Source organism: Leguminivora glycinivorella, chromosome 13, assembly GCF_023078275.1.
Source record: "Leguminivora glycinivorella isolate SPB_JAAS2020 chromosome 13, LegGlyc_1.1, whole genome shotgun sequence".
NCBI classification, from domain to species: Eukaryota; Metazoa; Arthropoda; class Insecta; order Lepidoptera; family Tortricidae; genus Leguminivora; species Leguminivora glycinivorella.
The window spans coordinates 19,088,585-19,109,549 of record NC_062983.1 but is presented as its reverse complement, the minus strand read 5'-3'; the positions used below and the strand labels follow the sequence as shown (position 1 = coordinate 19,109,549).

The 20,965-nt window shown below is 37.3% G+C and overlaps 2 protein-coding genes across 4 annotated transcripts in view; both read right to left on the bottom strand.

The window, feature by feature from the left end:
- LOC125232390 (protein pellino) overlaps positions 1 to 479 on the bottom strand; it is a 100,284-nt gene extending 99,805 nt beyond the window's left edge. For both annotated transcript variants that reach the window (XM_048138033.1, XM_048138034.1), the window contains exon 1: positions 78 to 479. In XM_048138033.1, the coding sequence (XP_047993990.1) occupies positions 78 to 91 (14 nt within the window). In that variant the 5' untranslated portion in view covers positions 92 to 479. The remainder of the gene's footprint in view (positions 1 to 77) is intronic.
- Positions 480 to 8,493: 8,014 nt separating this feature from the next.
- Positions 8,494 to 20,965, bottom strand: part of LOC125232949 (transcription factor IIIB 90 kDa subunit) — a 53,790-nt gene continuing 41,318 nt past the window's right edge. For both annotated transcript variants that reach the window (XM_048138801.1, XM_048138800.1), the window contains exons 5-12: positions 20,429 to 20,578; positions 19,137 to 19,363; positions 18,384 to 18,525; positions 17,049 to 17,192; positions 16,280 to 16,522; positions 15,420 to 15,654; positions 10,299 to 10,459; positions 8,494 to 8,728 (exon numbers count right to left, since the gene is read on the bottom strand). In XM_048138801.1, coding sequence (XP_047994758.1) covers positions 8,604 to 8,728; positions 10,299 to 10,459; positions 15,420 to 15,654; positions 16,280 to 16,522; positions 17,049 to 17,192; positions 18,384 to 18,525; positions 19,137 to 19,363; positions 20,429 to 20,578 — 1,427 coding nt within the window. In that variant the 3' untranslated portion in view covers positions 8,494 to 8,603. The remainder of the gene's footprint in view (positions 8,729 to 10,298; positions 10,460 to 15,419; positions 15,655 to 16,279; positions 16,523 to 17,048; positions 17,193 to 18,383; positions 18,526 to 19,136; positions 19,364 to 20,428; positions 20,579 to 20,965) is intronic.

Genomic DNA, 20,965 nt, shown 5'->3' with positions numbered 1-20,965 from the left:
AATAGACGTAGGAACTAGGTATAGATATTTATAGTTTATTTTATCTTATATAAACACCACGTTGTATGATAACTTACCGTTTTACGACCATGATAGAATCCGTCGGCTCGTTTATGGTCCCTATGATTCGAAATATACTCTATAAACGACACTAATTTTATTGGATACACCATGAATTTTGAAATCACAATCAACTTAATGTATTAAAACCACACATCGCTACAAAGCGATAAAAGCACTGCTCGTCATTATTTCACCAACCTAGAACATTTGCACTTCACTCCCGACCATGAAATATTGCGATTACCCGCGACGTTACATGAACTTATCACTTCGATAGCAATACAAATATTCAGTGACGACACCTTTTAACAAGAAGAATGCCACAGGTTTTAGGACCCGACAAATCTAAACACAGTCGTGAACTCGCAAACTACAAACTAAAAAAAAATGTTACTCGTATAGCGTGGCTAACTTCATTCTCATCTATCAACGAACTTCAAGTCTATACTGTCTGCATGTTGGTGAAATTGATTGGGCATCAGTAGTGCCAACCAAACAAAGTTAATTATTTTGAGCTTTGGATTCTACTGTTTTGGCCACATAGATATATTTTTAAATTTTGATTCATAATGTACAAGTACAGTCAAATACTGCACTTATTTTGTCAAATATAATGCTTCCATTTTTATTTTCAAAAATGATTTACTCAATGTCTTTCGTCTTTAGTTATACGCGTATCCGAACGTGGTATTGCTATGTTTGATTTGTAATTTTCCTCTAATTAACGATTTATTATTAGAGGGAAAAAATAGTATATTTTTAAGTTTTAACACAGTTCTTAATGATAACTAGAGTCAAGTTAACTCAAAACTGGACAGAATGAAAATCTAACGGACATAACGTGTTCTAAATTCCGTAACGTTTTTACACTTTTTACCCTTATGAACATTATTTGTACACAGAACAGACGTTTTCAGTAAGTTGCTCATTTTATGTGTCATTAAGTCATTGCTGTATTGCCTATTAAAAACTTTCATAACAAAACACTAAAACTCCATTTCATCGGGTTTTATAACAGTATGGCAACATTAATTTGAAACAAATGGAGGGAAATAATGGCGGCAAAACTTAAAATTTTACTTTAGTAAATAATTGCCGTATGATAATTACTTTATCCTTTCGTAGTGAATACAATGATTAGTTGATGTGTCATATTTAATCACAATATAAAGTTAATTATGATTACCAAAAATGTTTACACCGCTTCGTCAATGAAATAAAATACTATTTAATGCATACAACCTCTTGTAAACGCAGACAGTAAAATCGAAATAATACTTTACTTTTACTTTAATAGTACTTTCATTATAAGTATTTAAAATGTGTCTATAGTTTTATTTCATCAACAGTGGTGTCCGGCTGTCCGCCATTCCTGCGTAAACATCGTAAACGAAAATTGTAAACTTATCAAATAAACTTACCTGCTCAAGTTCATTGACGCGTTGAACTGCGACGTTCGAAAAGCATATTTTCCGTATTTCTCCAAAAGTTTCTTCAGTATTATTTGTTGATTTTCCGTTAGTTTCCTGCGTCGCACTTGTCCGTTACACATAAAACCCATAGCACAATATTAAATTTATTTAAATAATCTGATTAATATATTAATTTGTTACTTGTTTATATAATATCACTAAAACTGACTAGATATTTTTACCGAAACTGGTGACTGACCAGTTTATTCAGTCGAGTTGGCAAGGTTAATACTGTGTTTTGCTTCTGTCTGCCATCGACATCACAAGTGGGTGCAATGGTAGGAGCGTTCTTGTACCGACAAGTCGGTTCTCAGTGTTCTCACATAGTGCTGTCCGAATTTGAATTCTGTGAATCACTTTCCAATTTGAAAAAAAAATAGTGGAAGAAGTTTGTCTATTATCTTATTTGAAATAGTAAGGAGGTTTATTTCATGTTTATTTTAAATAATAGCTACAGATATTAATTTATTGTTAAAGTAGTTTAAACTACTGACAGAAAGACCATGTATTCGTACAATTAATTATACTTAATACCTATAAGTTTAATAAATTAATTGGTATAATAATAGGTAGTTATATTAGCAGTGGAAGTGAAATCATGTAATATTTTATTATTTCCTTTATTTATCTTGCTCCTTTATTTGTAATATTTTATTTATTTTTAATCTAACTGGATGATTCATGCTATAATTTACTTTGTCCTTTCATGTGTTTTTATACTATTTCCTACTATTCGTAAGTATATTTATTGTTGTTACTAAAATTAGGTAGGTAGGTTCTCAGTATTATAATTATTAAAGACCCTAAACCCGTGTTTTTGGTATCCACATATAATTATTATTATACTTCTTTGTAGAATCCTAAACATTAAATTTATCAAGAGACCTAATGATGTGACATCATTATGGGTATTGCAAATATTCAAGACGTTTTCCTCCTTCCGAATTCCACTAACATGTTAGGACCAGTGGTACGCCACCCTAAATTTTAAAAACAACTATATATTACGAAATCCAACTCTATGGTCCACCATATAAAGTTGATTTTCCAATTCTTATAAAACTTATAAGCAATTTTTTTGTGTCAGATACCTACTTGTCAACACAAGACACGATAGAGCAATAAAATAAATAAACAAAACATTCTAATATTAACATATCAAGTTAGTACTAGTTTTTAGCACGATCACATCACCTAAGTCTAACGCGCAAGTCCTGACTTGTCCAATAGTATGTGACGCGTAGTGAGATAGTGACGCATCAAAGTACACAAATGCAGCGCTCAGTATATTGCATAATAAATATGTACATGCATAATTGATTGAATTCAAAGATTGTTACGTATCTATAAGACATATAAGACCTAATAATGTACTGCTCCGCATACAAATAATTGTACTTAAAATGTAGAGGGTTAAAGAGCAAATAAGTTTATTTTTAGGAAGACATATGCGATAAAACTAAAATGCTATATTATATTGCTTAAAATTGAACAGTAATGTAACCATCTAAATTGGACCTACTGTTTATGACACAAGAGTTTATTTTTAAATGAGAATGAGTGTGACCTACTGAACTAAATAAAATTTAGCATTCACCTACATTTAAAGAGTTAACTCTTTAAATGTTACAATGAGGAGGCACACTCAAAGGTTATGACAGATGGCGCCACCTTATTAGTCCATTGAAGATATAAATAATTTCATACGTGAGAGCGATAAGATGATATCTTTTTTCTCTCTCACACATATGAATGACAGTGACATGCTTAGGCACTTGCTCAGGCGCCGCCTGGCGGGATAAAATGTCAATGTGCCTCCTCATTTGCATAAAAGTAGCACTGAAACGTGATCAGTTTCATGTCCTCTGCTGATCCCATTTGGGAATATAGATGTAAAGTTATGAATGTGTGTAATTAATTACTTATAATAAAAAATTAAAACAGATAAAATAGGTAGGTATATATTTATTGGTATTACAAATACTGCAAATACACAAATAACAGTTTTTCTTTATATTAAGCTTTACTTTATAAGTGACTGTAAAATATGGTTGTACGGTCAACTAATTTTAATTCTAGGCCGTTCTAGAACCTTGTCTCATTTACAGTGTTATATTTGGCATAGAAATCACATTGACGTTTACTGTGCAAAGGTGCAGTGGCCTAATTAGGGATTGCAATCCGGTCTAATATCCAATCCGGCCGGATTTTGGTCCCAATCCGGCGGATCCGGGAGGATCCGCCGGATTGACCTTGAGGATTAAAAGTACCCAAATAGTAACTTTTTTGTATGTCAGCATTATATGAGAAATATGATGGTATTTTTCTTCACGATTAATAAACCAAAAGTTGAAAGCTTAGAAATCAACATGTTTACCAGGTAACAAGTAAATTTTACTAAAATAATCAGTCGCAAATAAAAATCTTTCGTTTTTTTTAAACTTTCATAGGATAACAAAATTATTTTTACTGTATTGTTTTACAGTACCTATAGAGCTTTTAAGATACAATTAAGAACGGATATTATAACATTACCTAAATGCATTATGAAATAACTATTTAAAAAAAGATAATTATGTTTTGTGTTATTTTACAGTTAACTTTTCCCACACGCAAAGAAGAACTAAAAAAAAACTACAGTAGCTAAATTAAAGTCATCAAGAGTAATTGACCTTAGTGCTATTGCTGAGACCACAATCTTACTGGATACCTTTTAAAAATGTTCATATTTAAGCTTTGAATTGTTTTTATGTGATTCTTGTAGCAATGTGCCCTCATACTTCTTATATCATGCTGAAAACGTTGTTGTTCTTGTAGTCCTACGTCACCACAGAGATGCAAAGGGCCTTCTCAAGCTCGCGCCATGCCTTCCTACCTTCAGCTACCCTCGTGACCTCGCTCCTGCTCGACCCGGTCGCTCGTAGTTCATCCTCAACGGACCGCTTCCATGAGTTTGCAGGGCGCCCGGAGCCAAGGCTCCTTCCAGCGGCAGGCGATTTCCAGCCGAAAGAAATAGTTGCGTTATTTCGTTAGAGGGAACTCTTGAAATTGTGTGCTACCAATGTACTTTTTGTGTCACGGTTTCCTCACTAATGGGTGTTTGCTGGTGTATACTCAATAGGTTTTGATTTCGGATAGTGTTTGGCCAGAAAACGCGAAGGATCGACCTCAGTGACATGTTAACGAAAAGTTTTGTCGTATGGCCCTTTGTCACTCTCCACTATTCCACATTTTGCATCCAAGCAAAGAATTGCACAGATTTCACTACAGATTCAAAGACGGAAAGTTTGACGCGTCACTTGAGCACATTAGTTTACTTCCAAACGGCCTAGTAATGCAAAAAACGTACGTATTAAATTATTTTTTGATTGGAAATCAGACCGGATTGCAATCCCCTGTTGAGCTACGTTCAAATGTTAGCGTAAATGTTATTTTTTAGCACTATTCTAACATATTAAATTACATTACCGGATCCGGTAGCATGAAAAAAGCACCGGATCCGGCCGGATTAGCGGATCCGCCGGACCGGATTGCAATCTCTAGGCCTAATATTCAAATTGATCGACGGTACAAATTAATCAAATCTTAGACTTTTTCTGAGTCGTTGCATTAAACAGTAGCGAAAAATCCTATCATGTTAAATTATAGTTATATAACTAAATTTAAACAAAATAGCTTACATTATAAAATTATATTTACATCTTTAACTTCATGAAGATCTTTTGTCAAAATACTGAGGTTTAGACATATTCACATATCAAATTCCTTTTGACAAAACTACACACTAAAACATGTAAAAAATATGCCGCTTGTCAATAATTTGAAATCATGAAATCTCCTTCAACAGTCTCAAATATTTCGCTTGGACTCTGCCAAAGTGAGAATGTCTAAAAGTTATCAAACCATACTACTATTTTTATTTAAATTTAAAAACACATTAAATTTAAAATATTACATACATTTACAAAGAAAGGCTGTATAAAAAAAAAACATTTACTATACGAAATTTAAAAATAAATTAAACACAGTTTAAGGCACCGCGAGCTAGTAAGCTATGAGCTATCGGCTACAAAAACGTACAAAAGATAATCACTCCCGTGCAAATAAAAGAGACACGGCGATTTTAATAGCTCACCGCTGGGCGAGTAACTATAAACATCGCCGTGTCTCTATTATTTGCATGGGAGTGCTTATCTTTTGTTCGTTTTTATAGCCGATAGCTCATAGCTTACTAGCTCGCGGTGGGACCAGTGCCTAAGTAAAACATAAGCAAAATTTACATCTCTCAGAAGGCCTATCACGAACACAAATGTTTGCGAAGTGCGAGCATATTTCCCTTTTACTCTAATTAATGCAATATTAGAATAACAGAGATCAAGAAACCAGCAAATCGGTATTTTCAGTAGGACTTCAGGTCAATCAGGTCTTAGGTAGCCCTGTTAAAACAAGATCCGACAAAAAATCTTACACAATTTAAATTTAAAAACTAAAGTTAATCAAATCAGTCCTTCATACACAATGTACCCCACAGTTACCTACAGGAATTGTCCAGTGATTATTAAGGCCGTCTGTCCACAGCAGCAGAGCGAGGCAGCATATCAGCATAGATTATAGAATATCAGGAGCGGAGATTTTATGATATTCTATTGGTAGATTTTTACCTTGCTCACCGCTTTGCTGCCTCCCTCTGTTCCTGTGGACAGGCAGCCTACGATTTTTTCTCCCAAGCTACATATAACTTGCCGAATCCTACACCGGGGCAAACGACGCAACGGAGCCACGCAGTTACGTCATCGCCCAAATCAATTGTTTAGTTTTAAACTTTATTGTTTGTTTTTTTTTTTTTTCATGTTCTTACATACTGTTTTTTTCTCTTATGTTATCTAAGTTTCGTGACGCATTGGTTTTACTGTAATGTCATGTAAACATGTTTTTACTAATAAATAATAAATATACATCGTGTTATTTATTCCGTTATCTAAGATACTACGGAAACTAGTGTCTTAACTGTTATTGTTGTTGTAATATTATTTTATTTTATTAGTAAAACATGTTATAACCAATGCGTCACGAAATTTAGATAACAAAAAAGAGAGAAAAAAAAGATTATCTGTGGTCCATATCTCAAAACTGAAAGTTACAAGTTACAAGCGGAAGTCTCTTTCCAACTTGTCATATTAGACATTGACTACCACTAAAAAAAAAGTTACAATTTACAAGTGGTTGTCAATGTCTAATATGACAAGTTGGAAAGAGACTTCCGCTTGTAACTTGTAACTTTCAGTTTTGAGAAATGGGACCCTGGTCGTTGGGTTACAATGATGGCTACAAAACACTGGGATTTACAAATCGTCTTAAGTTTACACTGGCTTAGGGCTTCCCCAAACCTATCGACGCGGAATCAGGTCTAGCCAAAAAATCGCTCGTTAGTATGAGAGCTTACGCGGCGTCATCACTGAGCGGTAACGCATGCTAACGAGCGATATTAGCAGGGTTCGAAAATATCCGATATTTATAATAAATATCAAAATATCGGATATTTATGATATATATCGGATATATATCAACTTTGATATATATCCATTTTGCATGGAAGGCATATTATTACTTTGTTGCACTATTTATGAATACAACTTGAGATAAGGAACATTCTACTAAAAAACATAACATTTAGTAAAAAATCAGTAACAAACACAAAAAACTATAATTTTTAACAATGTTACATTTTTTTAAACCATTTTTGTATTGCAATATTTATAAACAAATGATAAATATCGGATATTTATATCCATTGATATATATCGTCGAACGCCGCTGGATATATATCCGATATATATCGGATATATATCTTGATATATATCCATTGATATATATCCTCGAACCCTGGATATTAGGTCGGCAAAAGAGGAGCCTGCATCGATATGTTTGGGGAGTCCCTCTGCAAACAATGTATAACTTGTCGACTACAATAAGTTAACCTATAACTACTTAACATCTTAAACTACACCATTAGGTATAATCTCCCTAATGTAACTAACTATGTACTTAGTTATCAAATATCGCTGTATAATTGTTATACAATATTGGCTAGTGATGTGTGGGATCAACTTGGATAGATATTATAAATCTATTTATATTGTACTCTTAGCTAGTACTTTCAGTAGATGGATACATAGACTATTTATTAGGTATAGTGTCGATTGAACATCAAGCAAAATTATGAAATTCGCTGGCTCCATAAATGACTTGTCAGTTAAAGGTCATGGCAGTATGTGTGTGGCTTCAGATAGGAGCAGCAAATGTATCTACCCGAAATCGCTCGTTAGTATAAAGACGCTTACGCATAGGAAAGCTGAAAGCATGCGTAACGCATGTTCATACTATCGAGCAACTTTTCCCTTTAGTACCGTTTCGTAACTTAAAATTGGTAACCAGCTTCGAAACGGGAAAAAATCCCAATTCGTAACTGGCTTCAAATTGGGACTTTCCCATTACCGATTTGTAACAACGTTACAAAATGAGACTAAATCATTACCGTCTCTTAGCCATAGTTGGTAACCATGCTTCCCAACGGAAGCCATTCCAACTGCTAAGCCGCGGTCCTGGGTTCGAATCCCGGTAAGGGCATTTATTTGTGTGATGAGCACAGATATTTGTTCCTGAGTCATGGATGTTTTCTATGTATATACATACATACATACATACATACATAAAATCACGCCTGTATCCCATAAAGGGGTAGGCAGAACACATGAAACTACTAAAGCTTCAGTGCCACTCTTGGCAAATAAGGGGTTGAAAGAAAACTAAACTGTGACATTGCAGTGACAGGTTGCCAGCCTCTCGCCTACGCCACAATTTAGCCCATATCCCATAGTCGCCTTCTACGACACCCACGGGAAGAAAGGGGGTGGTGGTGAAATTCTATGTATATAAGTATGTATTTATCTATTTGAGTATGTATATCGTCGCTTAGCACCCAATAGTACAAGCTTTGCTTAGTTTGGGGCTAAGTTGATCTGTGTAATAAGGTGTCCCCAATATTTATTATTATTTATATTTATTTATTTAGTACTCGTCATAATCGTAGTAATCGTCCTCCTGTCCGTTTCGCAGTAGGGCGCCTAGAGACAGCTCTTCTGCGGCGGCGGTGGGTTCCACTTCTACGTCTTCGTCGTAATCGTCGCCTGCATCTGAAATAAAAACATATATTGTTAATTTTTCTGGTATTTATTTGTAAATAATTAGAGCATAATATCAAGATACATTTGTTCAATATTATTTAACTAACTTAAATACTAACACAGACTTCAATATATAATTCTATAACACATCATCTTAAATTAACATACATACACTTTATGATCAAACACCATTACACACAAAAAAAAAACACAACAACAATCAGTCAAACAACCCTCCACGAGTCATTCCAGGTGCAAAGGTTCCCAAGACGCTAGCTGCATTTTCGCGCTGGACCGCGATCGATAACCTCTGCACCAGGAATGACCCGGAGCGGGGATCGAGCCCCCTCTCCCTCAGGCGACTCCCGAGCTCCAAAAAGAAGGCCCGAGCCTCCGAGCACCAACACCCAGTGGTCTCCACCGCCAGCGGAACAAACAAGGTTCTAAATGCCCTTGTATATTGTATGGGGGAGCATACTGTATGGGGTAGTTATTATGTATTAAGAGGTTATAGATTTTGACAAACGTGGAAATTAAGGGTCGTTTTTCCAACGCGGTGGACATGATCAGGTTAGCAAATCGCTTTTCATTAGGTTTACGAAGAAGAAGACTTGGGGTCGGTTGCACCAAACCGTCCGTTACCGGATTTAGCTTTCACATTTTTTTTGCATGGGAATTTCATAGACTACTGCCGTGTGACGTCGATAAATAAAATAAAAATACATTTATTACCATAACACAAAAGAGTAAAGCAATGGAAAAATACAAAAATAAAAAGGTAATATGCAAATTCGCTTAAGCTAAGCATAAAATAAGAGCTAAGTACAATAATAAAGAAGATTTACTGACTTACTTAAGTACCTACATTTTTCGTGCTTGGTAAAAAGATACAAGTCTCAACATATGTGTATCGATGTGTCTGTTAACTGTGGTTGATGCAATCGGCCCTTGGGATCGGAAGGCCGGGAATTTTTTCTGCTGGAATAAAGTGGTCTACTGCGAAATGGACTGCGCGGGGAGCATTTCTCTTTACGCTTTCTGGATACTGTAGATGTCGGTACGGTACTGACGGGTATCGGATCGAGGGTTTAGTAATTTCCTGTAAGAGCCGGTGAAGTGGTGAAGCGACAGGGGAAGGGCTAGCAGTGTCGAGTATAGTGTGAGGCCCTTCTCGCATACGTATATGGTAGACCGTAGATAAGTGTCGTACTGATGTACCCGTTGAGGGCAGTTTGAGAGCTTTTTTATATCACCTGTGAGAGCGGGCGTGGCCGGAGCGGTGTAGCCGGACTCGCCGTGGCGGGAGCAATGTTGAGTGCGGCGGGGGGAGCTTTCTTCTCACTTCTTGAGTACCGGCGATGCTGAACTACGGATTTCTATATATGTGATGGTATCTAGATGTATATTACCTATGGGAGCGGGCGTAGCCGGTGCAGGCGTGACCGGTGCGGGGGTAGCCGGACGTGGTGTATCCCGAGCAGGACTAGCGATGTTGAGCGTGGCGGGAGGAGCCTTCTTCTTGAGCACCGGCGATGCTGAAGTATGGACTTCTATGTATGTTTATCTAGATGTATATTACCTATGGGAGCTGGCGTAGCCGGTGCAGGCGTGACCGGTGCGGGGGTAGCCGGACCTGGCGTAGCAGGACTAGCGATGTTGAGCGTGGCGGGAGGAGCCTTCTTCTTGCGCTTCTTGGGCACTGGTGACGCCGGTACTGGAGCTGGCGTGGGCGGTTTTGATCTGAAAGGAAAAAAAGCAAATTAGTAAACCACAACAAGTATTTGCTTTGCTTCCATATTAAAAAAAGTGTTCCGGGTGACCTGAAGACTTCAATTATTGATTTTCTTACTGATTCTCTTCTCAGTTTACATTTTCTTTATAGCCTCTAAGAGGCTCTAAGCGCTTTTTTCACATTATCCGATCCGATATCGGATGCAGGACCGATATCCCATACATTGAAGCCGCCATCTTTGATTTTTGCCTTGAAATCCTTCCGACATCCGATATCGGATCGAATAATGTGAAAACGCACTAAGGCAGTAGCAGCATTGCAGGTATTCTTCCTTTTGATGAGACTCTAACATAATAAAAGTCATATTTTTAAATTAAAGGAAAAATGGAAATGGATGGATGGCTAAAGGTCGCAGGTTCGAGTCCTGCCGGAGGTGTGAGTTTTTCCATTTTTCCTTTAATTTAAAAATATGTTAAAAATCGCTAGCAGACGTTTCTGCATGATAAAAACAAATATAATAAAAGCCATAAAGAATGTGTTTAAAAAAAACTTACTCCGGCACAGGAGTAGCAGCTTCCATAACAGGTGAAATAGGTGCCCCCGGATGGTCTAATCTTCAAAATATTATAATTAATCTTCATACTAATCCCCTTCTCAAAGATTATCTTTCATCTAAATATATAAAAGAAGAAACTAACTGACTGACTACATATAAACGCACAGCCGAAACCACTGGTCCAAGAGATTCCAAATTCGGCACGTAGATTCCTTATATGGTGTAGAGTAGCACTAAAAAGGATTTTTCCCCTCACTAGCTCGGAAACATGTGTTTTGTCCTTTAATACCAACGGGTAAAAACGCATTTTATCCACTAGTGGGTAAAGTAATTTGACCTTCATAAAGTCAAATTAACTGCTTTAAAATTGATAAAAGTAGATGAATCTAGTAATAAAGATGATTTACCTACCATCTGTGGAACTACTGGAAGAAGTGATAAACGCATTTTTTGCGTTGTAGTTTCCTCGCTATAGCGAGGGGAAAAGTTTTGTGTTACACTCGGGTGCAAATGTATTTTACTTCTCGTGTGTTAAAAAACTCGCAAGTTCAGGATTCTATTCTCGAACCACTCGCTTCGCTCGTGGTTCAACTATAGAATCCTTTCACTTGCTCGTTTTTCAATTCCACACTCGGCGTTAAAATACAACTTTGCCCCCTTGTATAACAAATAACTATTTAAAATTCACCTCCTAAGGGTGTGGAACTGTGGAATGAGGGTCCAAAGTTTGTATGGGAAAACAAGATTATATTAGCACGTAAGCGAAGCCGCGGGAAAAAGCTTCTGTATTATAAAATAATATATAATACAGAAAAGCCAAAAATCATTACAAAAGATAATCATAACCAGGGAGCGTACTTTTCATGCCGATGACATTAATCTGACGTCACGCTCCGTATAGGGTGATCCCAAATAGTTTTATTGTAAATTATTAATCATTAGTCGTCAATCATTTTAATCGTATACATATTACTTCAAATACAGTAGTCCATTTACATGTGGCATAAATAATACCTACTTGAAATGGGAAACGTGAATAAAATTATTTTATTTGTTTTTATAAATAAAGGAGAACCGGACAAAATGGTCCAAGAACCAATAGCGACGTGACATATGTCATTAGAAAGGTGTTTCAATATACTACAATATTTACTATGGGAGCTTATTTCAAATCACTGTGTGAAAAAAGTTATAGCGATATAAAAAACTTATTTTCATAGACGATACTAGCTTTTACCCGCGGCTTCGCCCGCGTAATAAAAGTATTCTTTTTGAAACGTTTACAAAAAATAAGATTTTCATTTGGATCCGTAGGTTTCTTTGTAGGTACATCTGTCCGCGATTATTTCGATTAAGGTAAAGCGGGGCAATTCTCGACTGGGGGGGCCATTGTAACTGATCTATTTGCTGTACGGTCAGCCATGAAAGTGGTTTCCCACTTTTCGACTCTATTGATCGAAAAGTGGTAAACCACTTTTTTGGCTGACTGTACCTTACACATATTACTATTGTTTTAAAAGAAATTCTTGCAATGATTGTAGAATTGTTACACAGCGACCACAGCGTAGGTAGTAGGTACGAATATGTATGTATTTTACCTATATAAATATTTATACTGGGGAAACTTCATACAACCCACATAGCCAGTATCTCGACGCTATGGTCGGTAGGGTAAAAAGTACTTCCTTGTAAGGTCCGACCGAGAACGATATTTTTGTCTCGGCCGAGAACGAGACCGAGACCGAGATTCAATTTGATTCTTGGCCGAGACCGAGACCGAGACCGAGAATTTGTAAAACAGTAAAAAATATGCCATTTTTACAAAAAAATGTTTTCATAATCGAAATTCGCGTATTATTTAACCAGGAAACCAAGAGTATGTTGGGTCCTGCTTAGTGTTTGGTTCCGTAACTACCCAAACCTACCCGCACTCCTTACCTATCTACCGTAGCAAAATAGACTACCTACGTCAGTGACAAAAACAACTATACGGCTCGCCCGGTGGTAAGCAGTCGCCATAGCCTATAGAGGCATGCAATTTCAGAGGTTTTACACGCGCGTTTAATACTCTGATTTTTTGTGACTTTTTGCAAGAAATCATAAAACAGGTCGTCGAATCTTGTTTTGTACGGGTAGTTTTCCAGGTTTTCCTTGAAAGTCTTTACTAAGCTTCACTTTGATTTTGACGTATTTTTAGGCACATGATTCAAGGTTAAGGGACACGAACTATTTTTTTGATAGCGATTATTTCCAAAATTGTATGTATGTATATCAAATAATACTACTACTACGACTATGGAAAACCCATACTTACTAAAAAAAACTCAAAATATCATCCAAAAAGCTCAAAATTTCGTCCGATATTCCGTAATTCACCATTTCTATTATGTAAGGTAGGTATTATTCTAACCTGCTGCTTTGATTTTTCGCGTCGTCGTTGTCTTCCACACACATCAAGTTGTCGTAAATATTTTACACTCTTTTATGAATTATACCTAGGTATTTGTTTGTTTTTGGCTTAAAATATCGATAAAGACCCTACCAAAATCACTAAAATCGGGATACCAAACGGGCGATGTAACAAACTGAAAGCTAAAAACCGCAGTCTCGGTTTTGCCGAGAATCTCGGCCCATTTCGGCCGAGAACCGAGACCGAGATCTCGGTCGGACCTTACTTCCTTGCATTATCGCTTACAATTTTTTCCATTTTGCTTATACTTATTGCAAACGTAAACATATAAAAGGCAAGCAAACAACGATCTTCTTACAGCACATTGAATGTAATAGTTATTACGGATGCAGGATACTCGCCGATGCATACTTACTAATCCCTTCCCACTGAGCCACCTGCATTTTACACTGCCTAGATATCGATTGCCGACCGATTATTCCGACCCCAATCCCTATTCTTATCCCCGTCCCTATCTCTATCCTTGTCCCCGTCCCCGTCCCCGTCCCGTCCCTGCCCCTGTCCCTCCCCTATCCCTATCCCCGTCCCCGTCCCCTATCCCTATCCCTATCCGCATCCGCATCCCTACCCCTACCCCTACCCCTTCCCTACCCCTACCCCTACCCCTACCCCCTACCCCCTACCCCCTACCCCTACCCCTACCCCTACCCCTACCCCTACCCCTACCCCTACCCCTACCCCTACCCTTCCCTATCCCTAACCCTAACCCTATCCCGTTCCTGTCCCTGACCCTGTCCCTGTCCCTGTCCCTGTCCCTGTCCCTGTCCCTGTCCCTGTCCCTTCCTTGCCCCTGTCAAATTATCATGCTAGGAGGTGAACTTTGAAAAATCCTTTCTTAGTGCTCCTCTAAGGAACTTCCGTGTCAATTTGAAATCTCTTGAACCAGAAGTAAAGATAAAAACTAAACCTATACTTATGGCTATTTTGGATATTTTAACCCCATTGCACAACAACAGGGGAGAAAATTTCTTTTCCACCTCATTCGATTTTAAATATTTATCGTGATCAGCGACCCGATAAACCATAAAAACGATACCCATATTGTGTTTTTGACTTTACCCCCTTTGCACCCCTTTAGGGGTCAAATTTTCAAAAAACCTGAAACATGTCTTTAGGAATCCTCCTGTGAAGTTTCGAATAAAATAGTCAAACTAATCTTGTTTCCCGATACAAACTTTGAACCCCCATTTCACCCTTTTAAGAGGAGAATTTTGAAAAATCCTTTCTTAGTGCTCCTCTACGCCATATAAGGAACCTATGTGCCAAATTTGAAATCTCTAGGACCAGCGGTTTCGGCTGTGTGTTGATATGTCAGTTAGTCAGTCAGTCAGTTTCTTCTTTTATATATTTTTTGATATTTAAACCCCATTGCACTACAACAGGGGAGAAGGTATTTCACTTCCGCCTCGTTAGATTTTAAAAGCGTTGTATTTATCGTGATCAGCGACCCGATTAATCATAAAAACGATACCCATATTGTTTTTTTGACTTTATCACCCCCTTTTCACCCTTTTAGGGATTAAACTTTCAATAATCCTGAAACATGTATTTAGTCTATGTCTTTGGGAATCTTCCTGTGAAGTTTCGAATAAAATAATCAAACTAATCTTGTTTCCACATACAAAATTTGAACCCCCATTTCACCCCCTTAGGAGAGGAATTTTGAAAAATCCTTTCTTAATGCTCCTCTACACTATATGAGGAACATATGTGCCAAATTTGAAATCTCTAGGACCAGCAGTTTCGGCTGTGCGTTGATATGTCAGTCAGTCAGTCAGTTCTTCTTTTATATATTTACCATGCAAAGAAATTCATAACATAAAATGATTGATGACTAATGATTAATAATTAACAATAAAACAATTTGTGATCACCCTATATGGAGTGTGACGTCAAATTGATATCATCGGAACGAAAAGTACGCTCCCTGATCATAACTTACTCAGGAACTGGGGTAGCAGCTTCCCTCACAGGTGACATAGGAGCCCCCGGATGGTCTAACGTCTTCAATATATTATAATTGATCTTCATACTAATTCTCTTCTCCGCTAACATCTTCTCTATAGCTTCACCGGCAGTAGCGGCGTTGCATGGAATCTTCTTTTTGTACGAGCCGCGGACTTTCTTCTTTTTGTCTTTGCCTTCTTCTTTTTCTCGAGCTCGCATTTCTTCTTTGACTGGAAGTAGAGAATATTTTATTTTATTCATCTTTCCAATTATGTCTACTACTGCGTGTGACATATCTCACCTCATCTTCACATAATAAATGCACTGAAGTAATCTTTATAGTGACCATGACAGGACTCCCTTTTATACTCCCTTTTCTGATTTCTTAAGGCCCACTTGCACCAAACACGTAACTCAGGGTTAGTGGGCTATCATCTATCAAATTCAATACAAAATGGTGGGTTAACCCTCCATTTTCGTTGGTGCAAATGGCCCTAAGTCACTCATGATAAGCGAACTGACCTAGGTACTCTTCATCACTAGGAGCGAGTGTTAATTAATCGAAATTAATCTTACCTTAGTTACAAAGTTTAAGTTTACATGGCGACCGTGACAGGAAACCATTGTATATTTACTTTTCTGATCCCTCAAGTACCCATAATTCATCCTATTCCACATTTGTCTTATGTCTCGCCTCCTCTCCACTCATAATAAGCGAGCTAACGTACTCTTCATCACTAGGAGCCAGTATTCATTCATAGACACTTAAATTTACCTTGGTTACTAATTTCAACATTAAATGGCGACCGTGACAGAACACCCTTGTATCCGTAAACTACGTATGCAAATACTTACTTTTCTGATCCCTCAAATATCCAGCATTGATTCGATTCCACATCTGAGTCTTATGTCTCGCTTCCTCTTCACTCATGATAAGCGAACTGACGTATTCTTCATCACTAGGAGCAAGTATTAGTTCATCTGCTACTAAGTCTGCGCCGTATTGGGGTTTTGGCTCGGGTTTTAGGAACTTATCTTTTTCTTTCTCCTCGGGTTGGTCTGGGCGGTTCCCTAGACCTATTACTGCTAAGTCTGGACCTGGAATGAGAAATAGAAGGTATTATAATTTAACGAAACTTGCGATATTGTCTCAAATCACACTGTTGTACTCGAGAATATGATAGGTACTTACTTGGAAAATTATCATTGATATTATAATCTAGTTAATCTACTCCATTATTTAAACAAATAAAAAATGCTACGTATTGGCAACAAAATGTGGCTGGAACGGCAGACTACCCCTCTAAGGAGGCAAGCATGGTCGCGTGATAATCGATATAACGCCAGGCCGTCCTTTTTGCACTATTTGTAAGTGCGATAGGGACGCAGCGATGCGAGAAAGTTTATCCAACTAGGCCCACTTGCACCAACCACTTAATTCAGGGTTAGTGGGCTGTCATCTGTCAAATTCCATATAAAATGGTGGGTTAATCTTCAGGTGAACCCTCCATTTTTGTTGGTGCAAGTGACCCCTAGTGTGCTACGCCCGCAGGGATAATGTTCATTCAGACGTTGTGAGTTCGTATTATTTCAAAAATCAAACAGAGAGCTATAGTCACATTACCTAGTCCTTTCTCTAGCTTGAGTTTCTCCTGCTTCTGCGAAGCTTCTGACTTGGGCTGCACTTCGCTAGCCATCTCCCCGAGGAGATTCAACGTGTCTTCCGCAGCGAAGCGGGAAGCCTCCGCGTCTTCTAACGCGCCGTCATCTGTGACGAGATTTAACGTGGAAAATGAGATGGAGGAGGAAATAAGGATAGACACAATACATAGGATAAAGGAATTTTTTTAGAGTACTGTGTAAAAATAGCAACAATAGTAATAAATAAGTAGATATAAGATAAACAATGTATATTATAAGAATAAAACAATGTATATTGTAATATCCCAAGAATTATTTGGTACAAACAAACAAATAAGCAAGCAGAACAGATAGATGGGAATCCCACCTATAAAAGTATAAAAGATGATGGATGAAAGAAAGATCAGTATGCTGTATGAAAGTGAGAGAGGAATAAATTCGAGAAATTGTATGAAATTTGATTATGTCCAAAGCAATTGTATTAAAAAAAACAACGATTTGATTATTGAAAGTAGAGGTTTACAAACTTGGATACTTAAATATTTTTTGCAACTATTGAGTACTGATTGATCTCCCTTTGGCCAGTAGAATGCATTCTGGCATTAACTTCGCCTGTTGTGCAATTTTTACTAATCTTCTCTTCGCTAGAAGACATATCTTCTGCAGGCTTTATAAGTTGAAATTACGCAAAAAAAAATAAAATGAAATATTAATAATTACCTAGATATTTATTTAAATAAATTAAAATAAGTCTAATTTACAGATTTTCACGGAACATGCATTAAAAGCAAGCGGTAATTTCTACTTTCACGAGTATAATGCCAGGCGAAGATGGTATACTCGCGAAGAGAAAGGATTTTACTAGTATTTTGTTGTAAAAGGCAGTTATTCATACCTCGTACTGCGTTTATACATACCTTGCCTCGTCCTACCTAATGTGATTTATAAAGACATAATTCATTTTTTTGGAAATTTTAAATTAAAAGCCCGGATAGGTAAAAATTACCTTTATAATGCCAGGCAAAGATAGGTATACTCCGAAAGAGAAGGGATTTTACCAGTATTTTTTACAAAAGGCAGATATTCATACCTCGTACTGCGTTTATACATACCTCGCCTCGTCCTACCCAATGTGATTTATAAAGGCCATATTAATTTTTTTTGGAAATTTTAAATTAAAGGCCTGAATGGGCAAAAATTCTAAAAAATCAATCATCAAAATCTACCCTATCCATTCAATAATTTGGTTTAAATTTTAATAGCTAAAACTGTATATGGTGGGCAGGACGAGGTCAAAACGTTCAAATCAGTAAATTACCGCTCAGTATTGACCGGGGAGTGTTCGTCAATGCAGCCGCAGCGGCCAATTTCTTTCTTCTAGAGTTGTCCTTTTCTAACTGTGTGTCTATCTCTTTCTGCAGGTCAGTCATTTCCTTCTCGCCGTCCTCTTCTTCCATCAACTGAAAAACACAATTTAGATGGATGAAAAGATGTTTACAAATCAGGCCATATTATAATGCAATTTATTACACAAATATCGAAAGTTTATATAGTAACATCAAGAACGATTGAATACTGGACTGACAAAGCTGTATGTATGGGCTTCAAACTAGATGGCGCTGTTTCGCTGCCTGAAAGTGGCCAAAATCATATTTTCCCCAAATATTTTTGGGTGTTTTTATTTTTTATAAGAACAAATGACATATTTCTTTATTTTAAAATCATGACACACAATACACATTTTGAAAAAAAAAATTGTAGACATCATCAGTGTAGTTATGATAGTATTTAATAGGTGGCGCTAAAAAATCGAGCTACGATTCTTAGTATGAAGTATGTAAATCCTATATAAATAATCCTTGGTAATAAGTATGTAAATTTATAGGTATAAATAACCTCTTAAGCAGGCGATAGTCTATGAACAACAAAACAGTTGCTGAAATAGAAGCAGACGGGAAAGCTGAGACAGTGCAAGTATGTAACTGTTCTGTCTTCCTGGCCTCCCTATTGATAGTTCACAGTGATGAACTCCTCAACCGTCAGCTCAATGGTCATTATCTCCATCCCTTACCTTTTGTAGTCTTTCTCTGTCTTTCTTCCTAGCCGCTCTGAACGCCGGCGGGTCCTGCTCTTCCTCTAGGTCCACAGTCATGAACTCCTCAAGAGTCAGCGCGCTGGACGGCGTGTCACCAAACTCCATGAGTCTCTTGCGAAGAGTGCACTCGTGGACTTTGACTATCCGGACCACGTCGGCCGGTGTGCGAGAGAAATTGTGCAGACGAGCAGCTATTAGGAGCGCTGAAAAAATAATAGAAAGTTTTTAAGACATGTTTTGGTGATTTTTTTTTATGATAAAGGAGGCAAACGTGTAAAGGGATCGCCTGACGGTAAGAGATTGCCACCTCAAAGGGTTAATCTGAGGGGTTCTAGATCTTTTAAATAGGAGTACACTCTTTCACATTTAGGTACTTAACAATAATTGGGACATAATAACTGGATAGGATATTATCTATTCAGTATCATTTTTGTCGTCGTCAAAGAGAAATGGTGATTGACGAGTTCTGTAAGTTTTTTAGGGTTCCGTAGTCAACTAGGAACCCTTATAGTTTCGCCATGTCTGTCTGTCCGTCCGTCCGTCCGTCCGTCCGCGGATAATCTCTGTAGCCGTTAGCACTAGAAAGCTGAAATTTGGTACCAATATGTATATCAATCACGCCAACAAAGTACAAAAATAAAAAATGGAAAAAAATGTTTTATTAGGGTACCCCCCCTACATGTAAAGTGAGGGCTGATATTTTTTTTCATTCCAACCCCAACGTGTGATATATTGCTGGATAGGTATTTAAAAATGAATAAGGGTTTGCTAAGATCGTTTTTTGATAATATTAATATTTTCGGAAATAATCGCTCCTAAAGGAAAAAAAAGTGCGTCCCCCCCCCTCTAACTTTTGAACCATATGTTTAAAAAATATGAAAAAAATCACAAAAGTAGAACTTTATAAAGACTTTCTAGGAAAATTGTTTTGAACTTGATAGGTTTAATAGTTTTTGAGAAAATTACGGAAACCTACGGAACCCTACACTGAGCGTGGCCCGACACGCTCTTGGCCGGTTTTTTTTAATTCCTGCAAGTATACTACAGGTCTATGTTAAAAATACCTACTAGAAATTGAACGCTGCCTGAGCTGAAAATTTTAAGTTTGAGAAAAGGCAGAATCGCAAGCTTCCCTTTACATTTTGCCTACGCCAAGGCATAAGATGTTTAATGACTTACTTAAATAATCAGGATATCCTTCAAACCCCTCAATACTAAAAAATACCTATGACAGTAAAGACCATAAGTAAATAAATGTTTAATATTACCAGCGCCACAAATGCCAGAAGGTCGCCTCCCCGAATGTATGGAGTCTCGCTTCATCCTCTGAACTAACCGAAGCGCTGTCATGCTGACTTCGTGCGACTTGTCTTCGAACTGAAGCTGCGAGGAGAAGCGCAGGATGTAGAGACATGGATCTGGAATTGAAGAAAAAAGAGAAATTGTAAAAGTTTGAAATATTCAGGATCAGGGACACTGTCCAGTTTTCCGGGTGAAATATGACTTCCAAATAGAAAGTCGGCGGCAGTCTCTTTCTTAAATACTCGTCAGACAAATACCGCGTACTCCCGAGTTAGCCAAGACAAAACTGTAAAGACAACTAAGGGAATTGATGATTTTTATATAAAGAAGGCATTAAAATTTCCTTAGTTTACAGTTCTTAAACCAATGTTTTAACGGTACTATACGGTATTTTAGAAAATTGAGAGTACCTTAACGTTCCGTTCTAACTTGCAAATTCATTTCTAAACTTAACTGCGATAGCTTCTTCTTCTCACTGCAGTCAACTTTTGACAAATCGACAA